The sequence below is a fragment of the Cyrtonyx montezumae genome, unplaced genomic scaffold, assembly GCF_038088225.1.
Source record: "Cyrtonyx montezumae isolate F1298 unplaced genomic scaffold, pur_monq_1.0 scaffold_24, whole genome shotgun sequence".
NCBI classification, from domain to species: Eukaryota; Metazoa; Chordata; class Aves; order Galliformes; family Odontophoridae; genus Cyrtonyx; species Cyrtonyx montezumae.
Window position 1 is genome coordinate 9,950,015 of NW_027071981.1, and position 14,997 is coordinate 9,965,011.

General features: G+C 38.8%; 1 protein-coding gene across 19 annotated transcripts in view; it reads right to left on the bottom strand.

The window, feature by feature from the left end:
- The window catches only part of NRXN1 (neurexin 1), a 625,130-nt gene that overhangs the window by 103,892 nt on the left and 506,241 nt on the right, over positions 1 to 14,997 (bottom strand). For all 19 annotated transcript variants that reach the window (XM_065739655.1, XM_065739653.1, XM_065739648.1 and 16 more), the window contains one exon: positions 4,242 to 4,413. In XM_065739655.1, the coding sequence (XP_065595727.1) occupies positions 4,242 to 4,413 (172 nt within the window). The remainder of the gene's footprint in view (positions 1 to 4,241; positions 4,414 to 14,997) is intronic.

A 14,997-nucleotide genomic window follows, 5' to 3' on the forward strand; every position in this document is an offset into this window, starting at 1 on the left:
TGTCAGCAACTGACAGAATGGGAAAGGGGGAAAGCAGGATGAACGTTTAACAGAAGGCAGAAATTGAAGTGTGCATCCCCACACATTTAGCCCTGCACTCAGAGGGGCAAGGGAAGAACTGCAGTAAAAAAAAAACAACAAAAAACTTTGATGGGAATACAGAAGAATGCAAGTACATACTGAGATCTAAGCCCTTGTTTCTGAAAATCATCCGGCCATGTGGTAACACTGAAGATCTTCACCTATTTAGAGAATCACAGAATCATTTGAGTTGGAAGGGACATTTAGAAGTCATCTAGTCCAACTCCCTTCCAATGAACTGGGACACATACAGCTTGATCAGGCTGCTTAGAGCCCTGTCTAGCCTGACCTTGAATGTCTCTAGGAACGGGTTATCCGCCACTTCTCTGAGCAGCCTGTGCCAGAGCTGTGCCAGAGGACACCACTCATCACTGATCTCCATCCAGGCACTGAGCGATTGACTACCCCTCTAGGTACAATCTTGCAACCAGTTTTAGTCCATTGATCAGTCCACCTATCAAATCCACCTTTTCCCAATTTAGAGAGAAAGATGTTATGGGAGCATGTATGTGGAGTCTTACTGAAGTCCAGATTGATGACATCAATGGCTCTTTCCTTGTCCATTGATGCAGTTAAGCCATCATTGATGCAGAAGGCCACTAGGTTGGCCCTTACTGAAGCCACACTCTCCAGCTTCCAAATCATCTGCTCAAGGACTATATGAAAAGTAGTCACCCAGTGAAGACTGAGGTAAAATGTTGTTCTACCTCAGCTTTCCGCTTGTCCATTTTTACCAGTATGCCTGCATTGATCAATAAGGGAGTTCACCTTTCTTGTTCTTCTATGCACACCCTGCCAAATTCAGTTCCAGTTGGGCCTTGGCCTGCCTGACACCATCCCTACACAGCCCTGCAGCATCCCTATACTCATCCCAGGATAGCTTCCACTGCTTGTGACACAACACCAACTGTTACTCAGATTTGAGACAATCCTCTATGCCATTCTCTGCAGCAGATAGGTGGGGCTGGATGAAGGATATATAGGCAACAAAACTGGAAAATCCTGAACATGACTAGAACTCTCAGAACATTTCACTCTGTATTTTTAGATGCTGATCAATAACAAGCAATGTCTTGTATTCAGACGCTCCAAACAGAAGTATTCAGAGCATAATAGTTCCATGGAAGGAAAGGAGAATTGATCAGCTGCTATGCTTTAGGCAACCAATTGATTTGTTGTTTGTTTTAAAAAAGGAAATAAGCGTATTTAAGAATAGCAAACTCAGTAATGAAGCTGTTAATTTTGTTCCTATTCTTAATAATTAAAAACAAAAACAAATCACAGAAGAAGGAGGGATAAGCCTGTGCTCACATACAGTAGTGGAGAAATTAACAAATTATACAGAAAGAAGAAATTCTGTAAACAGGCACAAAGCAAAAAAGAATATTCTTTTTAGCACTGCACTGAAAGCTAATGAGCCCTCAATCATACAAATGTCAACAAATTCAGTCCATACTGTACATTTTCAAAACGTCTTTTAACAAAAACAGGAGCAATGAGGAAGTTAGCTGGTTAATCACTACTACCAAGCAATACTGCCAGTCCCTGAAACAGCAACAGCAGTACAGCATGTAAATTGGGCGTAGCAGTATTTGTTGAACTGTGTCGTTCTACATCATTAAGACATCACCTTTTAGAAATACTACCTTTAGAGCTGAAATGACAGTGATAACTTTTAATATGGTGCCAATCAACATTGCTCAAATGGAGTTTGGTCATCTGGACAGGCCACTCTTCATAAAATCAGTCTATGAAGGAATTAGCATTTAGAAAGGGTTAAACTGAAGACTGTCCAACATAATGGAGCAGCATGAAAAGATAAAATATGATTAGATGCTTTCATGATGGAAGCAAGGGACAAAGGATGGAAAAGGGAGAAGAAAGATTTCACAAGCAACGCCTAAGAATATAAGAGTGGTAAAATATTACTAGGGAAATGGAAGTTAAAGAAACTAAGAAAACTGAAGCAGTCCTGGAAGATCCATCAATAAAGCAACCCAACAGATTCTGTACCTCATCTGTTGAAGCAACTGAAAACGCCTTCAGGCGTTGGTTGTGCATGGGTTGCTCAAAGAAACTCAAAAAGCTTTATTTATTTCTCCAAAGAAATAATCCTGCAATCTATTAACTCTGTCCCAAGGAAATCATTCTATTTCTCATCCCGAGGAAATCACTCTATTTTCTGTATTGATCTATATTGAGTAAAAGAAATTCAGTGGTCCAATATCCTCAGAACTCAAATTCATTTCTCCCTTGTTTTAAGTCACTTTGCATTTTCATGAAGAAACAGAACAGAAATGGTGAAGAAAACATTCTCATATCTATAATTTATGTAATATGCATCAGGTTCTGCTAAATACAGCTTGACAACAAACTAAGACTCATCTCTAGTTGCTACTATCTTATTTCAACTATCATTTACTAAATGTTGTATAAGTCAGAACACAAGAGGGATAGTAAGAGGGAAAAAGGAATATCTGAAAGAACATGGGACATATTTCATTCAGTATTCTCTCCCCCCTTTCAGAGGTATGTCTATCTTGAGGCCATGAATCACTACTGTCACTCAAAAGTGTCTCTCTCATTCATACAAGATATATATATTAATAAAACAATTCCTGCTATTCATAATTTCACTTGCAATATATATTTTCATTTTTAAATTCTTAATTATCTCCAGGAAATTATTTGAAAAGTGATATTCCACTTAAAATGCAGTTTTACTGCTGGACTGCTACTGAGACACCAATCAAAGAACAAGTCCTAAATATCAGTGACTACTATGGGGAATGGCTTACTCATCATGCTATTCCACCCCCAAAATGAAGAAAACTTTAAAATCAGAACTATCATTTCTGTAATAGAAAACAGGCAAACTGGAATACCTTTCACTTACATCTCTGGATTTGCTGCTTTTTGTTTAATTAGTATGAACACACATGCCATTAAGAGGTAACATGCAGACTCACATGTAAACCTCAATGGCAATGTGATGCTATTCAGTAATGAACTGCATATCTGAAAAAAAAAAACAACCTGCTGCCTTCAAAAATGAATGAAATTAGTCACACAGCAATCTGCAGGGTGTGGCATTTGCATAAAATTAAATCTGGGCTCTATCAAGGAAATGCTGTATTCACACAAGTGGTTCTGCTGAAGTAAGCAGCATTACTTGCAGTAATAAGAGGGCTGCTCTGAAAGTAATGCCTCCTGTTTTAGTAGACTGGCCCGCAGCTCCAGAAGTGGATGTTGGTGGGATGGCAGCAGAGGTTGAAACTTCCCACCAATATCCCATTACAGCTGTTGCCGTGGGGCAGATGGCAGCAGAAGGACACAATGGTGGCTGACACTGAAGTGTGTTGAAGCACCCACTGACAGTGTCTGTGAGCACACTGAGGCAGCGAGTGGTGCATTTCAGTCGTGGTGACAGTGACAATGTAACCTTCATTGGTGCAGGATTATATAGGTGCAGCATGCAGGGTCTTGCTTATTGCTGGCGAAAAGCACAGCTAATGGTGGTGACTACAGTGAAGAAGAATGTTTTATAGCTGAGAATTTCCTCTACTGTTAACTGCTCTCTTTGTATCTCTCGTAGTTTCCATGGAAATACATAGGAGGCGTTACTTTTGGATCAATCTATGTGTTATTACACAGCTTACATTTTACATGAGTTGGTTGTACAACTAATAACCGATGCACCTTTTCATTTATTTTTTTTTTGGCACAATTCCATTAAATTCACAATTTCAGAGAGCTTTATTAACCTCTTGTAATTAAAAGAACATAGACAACTTTTCTTTAGAAACGTTTTACCCAATCATTTGGAGATTGATTTGAGTCACTTTACTGTTCAGCTTTTGTCAAAGCCTTTTACCCCCCTAAAACAATAATCCCATATAAACAAATGAAAACAAGAAGCAAACTCACTATTTCATGCCCTGACAGCTGTATCTTCCACTTCCAGTAATAACCTGAATTTCTGCTTTTAAATTCATTAGGAAATGCCATCATCACGAACTGCATATTGCTCCAGTCTCTTTAACTACTTAATTAGCTACTAAAACAACGAGAAAGAGCTGACCTTGCATTAAAAGAGGAGCAAAATGATCAGAACTCCAGGCATCCCCCTTTGACTCCCAGAAGTTTGTGCAAACCCTTACCTGCTGGGTAGCGTTCGATAACTGGCCAGTTGTCCACCTGTAACGTGGCATTACCACCACTTCTTGTGAAACGTACTACGTGGTATTTCCCATCATTAATGATTGCGTTGATTTCTTCAATAGCGATGTCATCTGTTCCAACATTAAATTTTACTCCAATTTTTCCCTGGTGCTGTATATTAAAAAAAAAAAAAAAGAGAGAGGGGTGGGGATGAGAGAAAAAGAACTAATTAGGAGCTGTTTAAGACAGAGAGACAGTGTGTCATATAGGAAAAAGATTTCTAACATCTTTCCTCCTCAGATTTTACTTCTGAAGGCCTGCATGTGGCAGTCACAAGCCTCTTGACAGCTCAAGTAAGTCCAGCTCTCTTTGATGGATAATTGATATTCCAAATGAGTTATTTCACCAAATTGAGTTCTTGCCTTTTCCAAGTCCACGTTGAAGAGGGGGGAAGGAGGATGAAAGATAAAGTTTTTTTCCTTTGCACCCCCATCCCTCATTTCCATGAAAATTAAACAATTTTCTTTACCTTTTAGTCTTTCAAAACAGAAAACTTTGCAACATCGCTTGGAAAAGGTGTAAAAGTTTGCGATTATTTTTTTTTTCCCCCAGTGGAGATTTTTTTTTTCCATCACATTGTAGGAACTCTGAATCATGAAGACAAGAGCAGACCAAGTGACTTGCAGGGAGTTTCCTGATCTGAGCCAGAGAGGAGTGAAAAGTATTTCTGAAACACGGACAGCATCTTGTTCTCAGAGCAAGAGCAATGCTGCTGTGACAAGCCTGTCAACTCCTGGGCCTGAGCGTGCTTCCAGCTAAGGAGGCTTCACACATGCATTGGTACTCAGGAATAAGGCTGCTGGTTTTCCAGATGATTGTGATACTGGCGTGTTTTCATTTTTATTGCCCTTGAATCGTTAAGACAATCACTTTAATGACCTCTTGGTCATTCACTTAAACCTTTCTGGAACCAGCTTCACCTCCTCAGTGCATCTTTTGTGTCACCCCCTCTTACTACCCTGGCGTCACACCTGGCAGTGGTGCATCCTGCAGCTCCTAATCTCTGGAATTCTCTCAAGTGTTTAACTCAGGAATTCTTTCACTTCATTTTACTTCCTCTTTTTAATACCTGACTGCATTTTCCAATACTGTTTGCATATCCCTGTCACAGAGTTAACAGCTGCTGAACACCTCTGGAGAAAGCTCCTCAGCCCTATGGAAGATCTCAACACTCTGTACTGTAGTTCTATTTAGCTGTTGCTTCTACAGCTATGATCTTTCTAGAACATAGGATCTATTTTTGACTGAGATTTTCAGAATAATTCCAAATAGCAATTTCTTGAATCTACTTATTTCCTCAGTTGCTTAAAACATGTTCTAAATATACCTGTTCTCTCCATGGAGTTGTCTCAGCATCTCTACTCACAGTTCTTTCCTACTTTTCCATGCCTACAAGGCATCAATAAGAGATCTGCCTCACTCACCTACTTCTGCCTCTTGTGTGAGATGCAGAGCAATCTCCTGTTATCTCAGGAGAATAACCATGGCTATACTTTATTTCAGCTTGGTTCAACTGCACCTCAGAACAGATTTCAACACTTTTCTCCTATGGATGCTGTAGCTTATTTGCTTCACCTGTTTCTTTCTCATGCTCATATACAGAAATATATAAAAAGAAATACAACATTGTTCTGGCTCTAAAGCACTCTCTTATCAATTTATGAAATGCAGATAAATGGCATGCTAATGATAATGGCACACACACCTTTTCAGAACAATTTCAAGAAATCAAAGGCACTGAGGATTAAGAAAACCTGACTAATTTCACAGTGGTTCATAATTATACTATTCATAACCTACACTTTGCATACCTCTTTCCTATTTGCTATACACAAATGCACTATCTACGCACATTATCTTTTAGATTAAAAATAAATAAAAATAAAAGACACTTTTTAGAGAACAGGACAGGTGCATCCAAAATAAAACAACACTAAAGGTGAATGTATCAGCAGCTTTACCAAAGTAAGAGAATGCAGTGGTGCAGTTACACAGCTACCATTTGTAAATGGCCAGGTACTGTCGAGTGGAATCAGTGTTTCACAGATTTGTAGGCAGATCTTTGGCCTGATGTGATGCACACAAACAAGTCAAAAGAAGTTTCTCTGACTTTCCTCCGTTTGTACAGAAGCACAGTGCACAAAACACCAAGCTACAACAGCTGATAGAATACTACATATACTTTTGTTCATTCAGTTTCTGATATATCTGACAGTGGGAAAAACTCGTGATTAAGGGGGATACTTTTCTTTTTGACACTTCTTCAACATCTGTGCAAATTTATGTAATCTATAAAACAAGAAAGCAAATCTGAATTTCAAGTTTAAGTCTTACTAGAACTCAAAAATATTTAAATTTGGCCTCTGAGTATCATGGTAAACATGATATGTGTAGAACCCCATTGTGCACTGCAGTTTAAAATCATATAATTATGATTAGAAAAAGCTGCCTTCATTAAAAGCTGAGGTACTAAATTGGTGTTTTCATTTCTTCACCTTTGCAGGCCTCATTTATACAGTGCAGTAAGAGAACTGCTATTTCCTTTAGCAGTTGTTCATAGCAATCTTAAAATTAGTCTTCCCATCAGAAATGGCCTAGTTAAATGCCAAGAGAGAGGTTCCCTCTTCAGCATCCTGATAACGGGCCCTACACCTCTGCCTTTACACTACTAAGGATCCCAACAAGCCAGTGTTTCTGTTGAAGAGTGTTATCCTTGGCAGCGAACTAAATTAGCAAGCACTTCACACCCATGTTTGCCCACTAGCAATGATGATAAATTCATAGCTACTCTGGTAAAAATCCGACCTGCACACGGGACCTGTAGAAAACTACCACGCTGTTCACATTCTTAGTCCGCGTTTCATTTTTCTGTTTCACCCAGTTGAGAGAGATCAGAGCAATTAAATTAATTCATTTGCTACTGTGCTTTTGTCTAATCTGAACGGGGAATGACAAAATATAATAGTGGAGACAAACAGAATTAGAAAGTTTCCAATGTTTTTTTTTTGTTTGTCTTGTTTTGTTTTTTTTTGGGAGAGGCCAGAAGAGAGGAAACATTTTCAAGAAAAAGAGAAAACACTTCAAGAAATGGCATAGATGTTCTCTGCCTCTGGAACTTAAATGAACTTCAAAGCAGGCAGCACTATGAATATTGCTGCAAGCATCATCCCATCACCATTCCCTGGGCCACAGCACAGAGACCTCCAGTTCACCTCCAGAGAAACTTCACAGCACCCAGCCCCAGCCAGTAGTTCTTCAGAAAAGCAAAACACATCAGTTCACAGGTGCTCTGTGCTTGAAGCTCTTATGATTCTGAAGCTGGGGCTGATTTTCTCTCCACAGAACTAAACAGGCAGATAAGCACAGTTGGTGTTGCCTTAAGTACCCCTACATACTGCTGCAGTGCACAGTACAGGCTTTGGCTACACCGTAAAACTTTCTAGCCAGCCACTTGTAGGAGTCCAAACTCATAAATGCGACAATGGCGTCAAGGCAGCTGGATAAAAGCACAGAATTAGTTAGATAGGATTTAGACATGTAGGTGCAATCCTACACATCTAGCATGCACTGAAGCACTAGGAGCTGCAATTGCTCAGACAGTAAAGGAGTATGTGTGCATCCATATACACCAGTCATTTCAAAGCATTTGGTCTTCAAAAACACTGGCAACTCCAGTTTTTTTATTTTTTATTTTTTTTATTTTGAGGCATGTTTTATGAAGTGTGTGCTCTACATACTTCTTCCTTGGCTTTAACAAGCTTCTGAGAGTGCTGGGAATGCTGACGAACCTAAGAACCAAGTGAGAAAGGTGAAATGCAAAGCAAGCCAGCAAATGGCAGTGCAATTGGTTTCCTGCTGGACCCTGCTCCTGTGCTACTGATCTGCCAACCCCTAAAGCAATAAAACCTGCAGCAATATAAAATACACATATATCTGTCTCTGGAATAATGATATTTCCTATGGAATCAGCAGGGTTTTACTGCTCTCTGCAGTAATATTTCTGGAATCAGTCAAACAAGTGTGTGCAAATTTGGTACAACAGTAGCCTTAGAAAAGACCACAGACAACCTAAGCTCATAATACTTACAACCTTTAGCCACTTCCAAAGAAAAGTAATAATACTGCGACTCCCCCAGGTGAACAAATAGAGCAAAAAAGAACATTCAAGCCTGCCAGCTTGCTTCTTATAAAGTCTGTGCCCCGAGGCACAACTTTCTGGTGAATGCAATAATGAAATCTTAGAACTAACTGATGCCTTACATTGATTTCATTGAGAAATAAATTTATTGAGCTTTATCTGAGACCATTAGAGAAAACTAAGATCATTTTCACACAAATGTAATCAGAGGCTAATATTCTATATTATGGAATTGTAAGAAAAATCATTAAAATAATCATAGTCTGAATCCTACAGGGACATGTGTCTACAATAACAGTACTATCTGCTCAGGAAGAGAGGTGAAGATTCATAATGGACAGAAGAAACATCTGAACTGCAAGATTAATTGAGTTAACTACATATGTTCTACCCATCCATCAGTACTTCTTATTATGTCTTTTAGAGAAAATGTTTCCCTAGGAAAGAGACAGAAAACATAAAGCATCTGGGGGATGCTTTTGAATGAATCCATCTTCGCTATTCCAGAGAGATAAGTTAATTTTCTGCAGATAGGTTTCAAAATTCACACTCTCTGGTATCACATTATTAACCTAATTTAATTTATGAAGTTTTTATGTATTTCTGTTGCTGCATTTCTCCATGAGAAGTGAGAAAACAATCTTTTTTTTTTTTTTTTTCCTCTTTAACCAGTAGTAATCATATATTTTAGTCTACTGCAGGAAACCTTTCAGTCTTCTGCAGGAAAACATAATATGGGCACAGGCATTCTTGTGGCATCCCTCATCTTGAGCACTTACAGTACTTACAGTCAGGTTTTGTGTCACTTCATGAAATCAGAAAGGCAACTATTTCCTGGGATGGATTATAGCTTTCAGCATATCAGTGCTTGACGTGCTGTAGAGAATGTAGGAGTGGCATGAAAATTCTATCAGACAGCTAGCAGGCAAGGACACCAGTCATAGGTAGGCACTTCAAGCAATGAGCAAAGGTTTTTGCTTATATCTGGCAGGGTGATCCACCCTGTATTCAGTCTTCTAGAGATTGACATCTGACAAGTCTTAAGCTATTTGGCTTCTCCTTCTCTTCCCAAAAGCTGCAAATATCTTCCTACTGTGGAAAAAAATAATTCTGCTTCCTTCCCTAGTTGCTAAGTGAGGAGTCTGATCTATTCCCCACTTTCTTTCCTAACGGTTCTCAATATTTATTTGCAACTTTCCTGATATTTGCTAATTTCTTAAACCCATAGCTCTGAAGTCCTCAGGATATGAGAAAATCCCACTTTTCATTTTCAAATAAGCTCCCAGTTCAGATAATTGTACAGAAAAGCTTAAAACCCAAAGCCTTACAGGCTACTGCATCAGCAGGCTAATAGAAAGAACAGAAAATGATGTTAAATCCCTGGATTTTAAGCTAAATGCTTGATTTTTTTGAGCTGGAGGTGGGACAACCAACTTCATTGCTCGCACATCAACATGCAGTGTGAACAATGTGTCTTTCAATCCACTCTCCCAGCAGTTTTGACTGCCCCTCTTTCACCACTGGACCCCGCTTCTGGGAAGATTTGCTCTCCCTTATTTCGCTCTCAGCCCCGTTGTTATTAACATAGTGGGAGCAGAGGGATGAACGGATAGTACTTACTTCCCAAACAAGACATTACCTTCAGCTGACTGGTCTTGTTGCACAGCTTTCAAGGCCTTGGGGAAATGCCTGGTACATACTGTGCTTGCATTTGCAAGGCTTCTTTATGACTGGAAAGATATCATTACTTGGCTTGAGTTATGGCTGGAATACCAAATGCTATTCTTAGACACCTGCAAGAAGCGCAGTGCGGTCTGTGGTACCTATTCACACAACACTCCGATTCTAAATGTGATCTCAGCAACAAAACACTGCCTTGTGCTACACCAAGCCACTATTCATACTGTTAACAGGTAAAAAGGTCCACAGAGCCACCAACATTACCAATATTTCCTGCAGCATCTGTGCATGCTCACCTAAGTGAAAACCATAACATACACGTTTCATTTGCACCACCTGGCAAGGTCTAGCAGTGACAATACAGAGCACTTGAGAAAACTATATATAATCTATAATCATAAATACGCAGTGCCAAACCTTTATTTCCTCCCCTAATTTTGGAATCCTCAATCAGCTGTTTAATGGATTTTGCTGAAAAGAGAGAGAAAATTTGCAACATATTTTTTTTTCTCACATTTTATTCAGAAGCTCTGTAAGATCCTCTCATAAACCTTTAAATGACCTCAGTCTCATGCCATTAAGTTATCTATATTTTCTAAATCAATACAGAAATAATAAAAATTTATTGTTCACCAGATGCCCCTAGTTGACACATAAGAAATAGCATAATCACCATAACAATATTATGTATGCAAATTCATACAGATGCTACCAGAGCTACTGCACTCTTAAATGCTGTTCTATAAAAATTAAGAACCTTCTGGCTTTGAACCAACAACCCATACAAGAGGTGAGTGAAATATGGGCCCACCATCACAATAATTTGCAACTGAAGTATATAAGAAAGAAAAAATTAAGTGATACCTAAGCATCTTACTAAGTGGAAAAAAGTACACATGACTTAAATGATTTTTTTTTTTTATGTCACAAAATGCCATATATACAGAGAATAATAAGCCTGAAAATAACGCATCATGGACTTCCATGCTCACTGCCCTGGTGCTTTGGAGCAGGAAGTAGTTACTTTTTTTTGCTATGAAATAATGATTTCTATGATTTTCTGCTTTAAAATATTTGTCATGAACTGCAATTCCATTTACATCACATTTTCAGTTCTCAGACTGCATTGTTTTCTTGTCTAGTTTTAAATACAGTAATTCTTACCACTGTATTTCATAGTAGCATTATTTCAACTTATTCTGATGATGAATTACTGAGATGATCCAATTACCCTAACAACCAGCCCCCCCAAAATGCAACAGTTATGGAAGACATATGGTGTAGAGCCTGCAGCAGCAGCATACTGCATCTTATTATCCACTCAGCATCATTACTACAACACACTAAAATCATTTTTTTTCTGACAATATGCAGTAAAGAACAATTTAAGTAGTCAGCCCATAACATGGTACTTTCTGTCCAAATAACATGTAGCACAGAAATTCCTTAACTTTTTGAGCATTTACCCCAAGGATTCCACCCAAGCTGTGGTGAGTTGGTATGGATGAGTTGAAAAGACTATAGATGATATTATACCAAACAGAGCCTAATTTGAAGCCCCTCAAAGTCTTCTAAGTACTGGCCGAGGTAACACACATGCCTTGACTTTGTTTTTCCATACATATTTTCCATGCAGACAAACACCTGTGTGCATGCTCAACCTGAGAAATTACAAATCCAGCTCCAGCTACTCAAAGACAAACTGTTCCTTCCTTCACTCACATCAACATATGTTTCCAAAAAAGCATCAAAGCAAGATCTGAAAAATCACACGATTTCCACCTTCTTGTAGAGCTTTCATGCTGAGAAACATAGTGTTCCTGAGACTGAAAATAGTCATCTGAAAATGTAAAGATACTCTTGGAAAAAACAGGTAGAATCTTGATATTAGAGTAAACTAATCCACATTAAGAAATGTTTGGTTTTAAGGATATTGCTTAGAAAGTTTTCATAGAATTCTTCCAAAAATATGTGTTTCTGAAACAAATCCAAAGTTAGAGTCAGCATGAGGTACAACTAGGACCAGAAGCAAAGAATCAGCACATTTTCAAGCAGGCTTTCATGCTAAATGATTAATAGCCATATAATCAACAAATATGCTCCTGAAAGCACAAATATTTTCAAAATCTGGGTCAGAGTTTTTCCATATTAAAAACCTGTAGGGGGTTACTAAAAACAAATCTGGTGGTATTAGACGCCCAACTCTTGTTGAGCTCTATTGAAAACTAAACACCTGTATGCTATTCAACTTTGCTTTAGTGTGAATGATAATCTTTAGTATATCCAAAGATATTTTCAGATGCTTACTGATGACACTGGAACTATATCTTTGATCACTGTCATTTAAATGCACTCATTGCATTTCTTCATTCTTCTGTCTGTATAGAAATTAATTTGCAGAAGTGTTTCTTAACTCTTCTCTTGGTTCAGAACGTTTATGGAATTGTTGGATAAGATCCCCTGGTAATCTATCTGCAGGGACAAAGGAAGGGAATAGAGATGGCAGTTCTTTAAGGACATATTTCTTAGAGCACAAGAGCTCTCCATTTCCCAGAATAAGAAATCAAACAGAGGAAGCAGGAAATTGGCCTGGCTGAGCAAGGACCTACTGAGCAAACTGAGGAAATAGAAGGAAAAGCACAGGCAGTACTAGAAAGCAGGGATGTATGGCCTGGGAAGAATACAGGGATCCCGACTGAATGTGCAGAGGTGGAATCAGGAAAGCCAATTGGCAGATGAAACTAAACATGGCAAGGGATGTGAAAAATAACAAGAGAGGATTCAATAGGTACACTAGACTGAAGAGACAGCCAGCATGGCTTCAAAAAGGGCAGATCTTGCCTGACCTATCCAGTGACTTTCTATGATGGAGTGACAGCACTGGTGAACAAAGGAAGGGTAATTAATGTCGTCTAGCCAGAATTGTGAAAGGCCTTTGATGTGTTCTACACCACATCCTTATCTCCAGATTAAAGAGACTAGGATTTGAAGGCTGGACTATTTGGTGCATAAAGAATTGGTTGGATGGTCACAGTCAGAGGGGTCTTGTTTCTACGTCCAGGTTGAGGTGAGTCATGAGTGATGGCCCCCCAGAATCCATCTTGGGACTGGCACTGTTTGACATCTCTTATCAACGACACTGACGATGGGATTGAGTATACCCTCTGCAATTCTGCAGGTGGCACTATGCTGAGCACTGCAGTTGAAACAACAGAAGGAAGGAGAGTCTTGGAGAGGCTTGAAAAGTGGGCTCAGATGAGCCTAATGAGTTTCAAAAAGGCCAAATGCAAGATACCATACTTGAGCTTAGGCAACCTTAGATACCAGGTAAAAGAGCCTCAGGTGGAAGCTGGTGCTTCCTGCAGAAAGAAATCCTGGGTAATGATGAAATAGTACAACCAGAGAATCTCTTGCTGTTTTTCTGAATATTCCCATCCTTTTCTGTTGCCAAGCTTTATCTCTCTTACCAATCAAATACAGTCATACAGCAAGCCTGAATACTATCTATTAAATACATTACGTTAGTGGTCTCCTTTAGGTTACTTCGCTTAATGTTGAAAATCTTTCAGAATCAAAATCAATTTGACAAATTCCTTGGATGCTGTGCTGAGAGATGCAGTGCAGAATAGCCTGTTATCAATGCTACAACAGAGGATCTTGCTTCTTTTGATCACTTAATGCAGCAAACCTTACCCTGACTACCCAGAGCATGAGAAGTGATCAAACACTGCTAGTTGACTGGACTGAGAAATCCAACTTTTAGCCAGAAGGGGAAAATAAAAGTTAATACCTGCTTCTGTGTTTTCCTGTGCTGACAGTCCCCTAGGTTTGAATGACATTGCTTTGGCATTTTTAAAAACCAAAACAAAAAAATCTCTGTAGAACTGAAGTGCCATGAAATAATGAGGGGGCCTGATAAAGGAAATCACAGAGTTCATAAACAGCTCCTGTGAGGAAGAAAGTAGTACTGCAGAATAGCACAGGCAGCCTTAACAATGTGCTCTTCAAAATGCTTGAAGCTTGGAAACAAACTTAGCTGTATTTAGAATAAACCTGCCAGATACTTGAAAAGGCTAACCCTTCCAGCAAAGCGGACAGAAGCAAAACAGAAGCTAAGCCATGGCATGTGAATTTTGCACACGATCGAGTTCAGGACTGTCAGGTTCAGAATGCCTCTCCAGTGAAGGGAACAGTCATGAATTTTGCTGTCTTCTCTGGAATGATCAGCATTAGGCTGAATGGTGTCCAAACATATTATTTGTTTTCATGAACACAATGGTATTTTTAAAAAACCCTAACAGTATATAAATATTTGCTATATAATGCACACAGCAACAGCCACTAATGGACAAAATTATCTTCTAACCGCACACAGAAATTAAGAATGTCATACTTTTAGTAACAAATTCATCACTCCTTATGCAATTTGCAAGAGACTTCTAATACTATCAGAAAGGTCCTTCCAACCCCTGCAATTCTGTGATTCTGTGAAGCAGGGTTTCTGTTAGGCAACCAACAATTAACTTTGGAAGGCGTCATTCTAACCTCACTGAAAGTGCACTCCCGATTTCTGCCCATAGCACAACTTTCTTCTCTTTATGCTTTTGATATGTCTGGCCAATACTGATCTCTGAAAGTTAAAAGCAACTTCGTTGAAGTTGGTGTCACTTCAGAAGTACTGAAATAGTGTAACCAGGAAATTTATTTTTAGGGTTACTTGTTATTTTTTCAGAGGTTCTACCTCCTACTGTTATTCTTATGTATTTCAATATGGAAGTGATGTGTTAGCAAGTATTTGAGAGACAGCTGTTGCAAATACTGTGTTTTCACTAATTTTATTTAAATTATGACTTTACTAAGATCAAAGTTTTCATAGG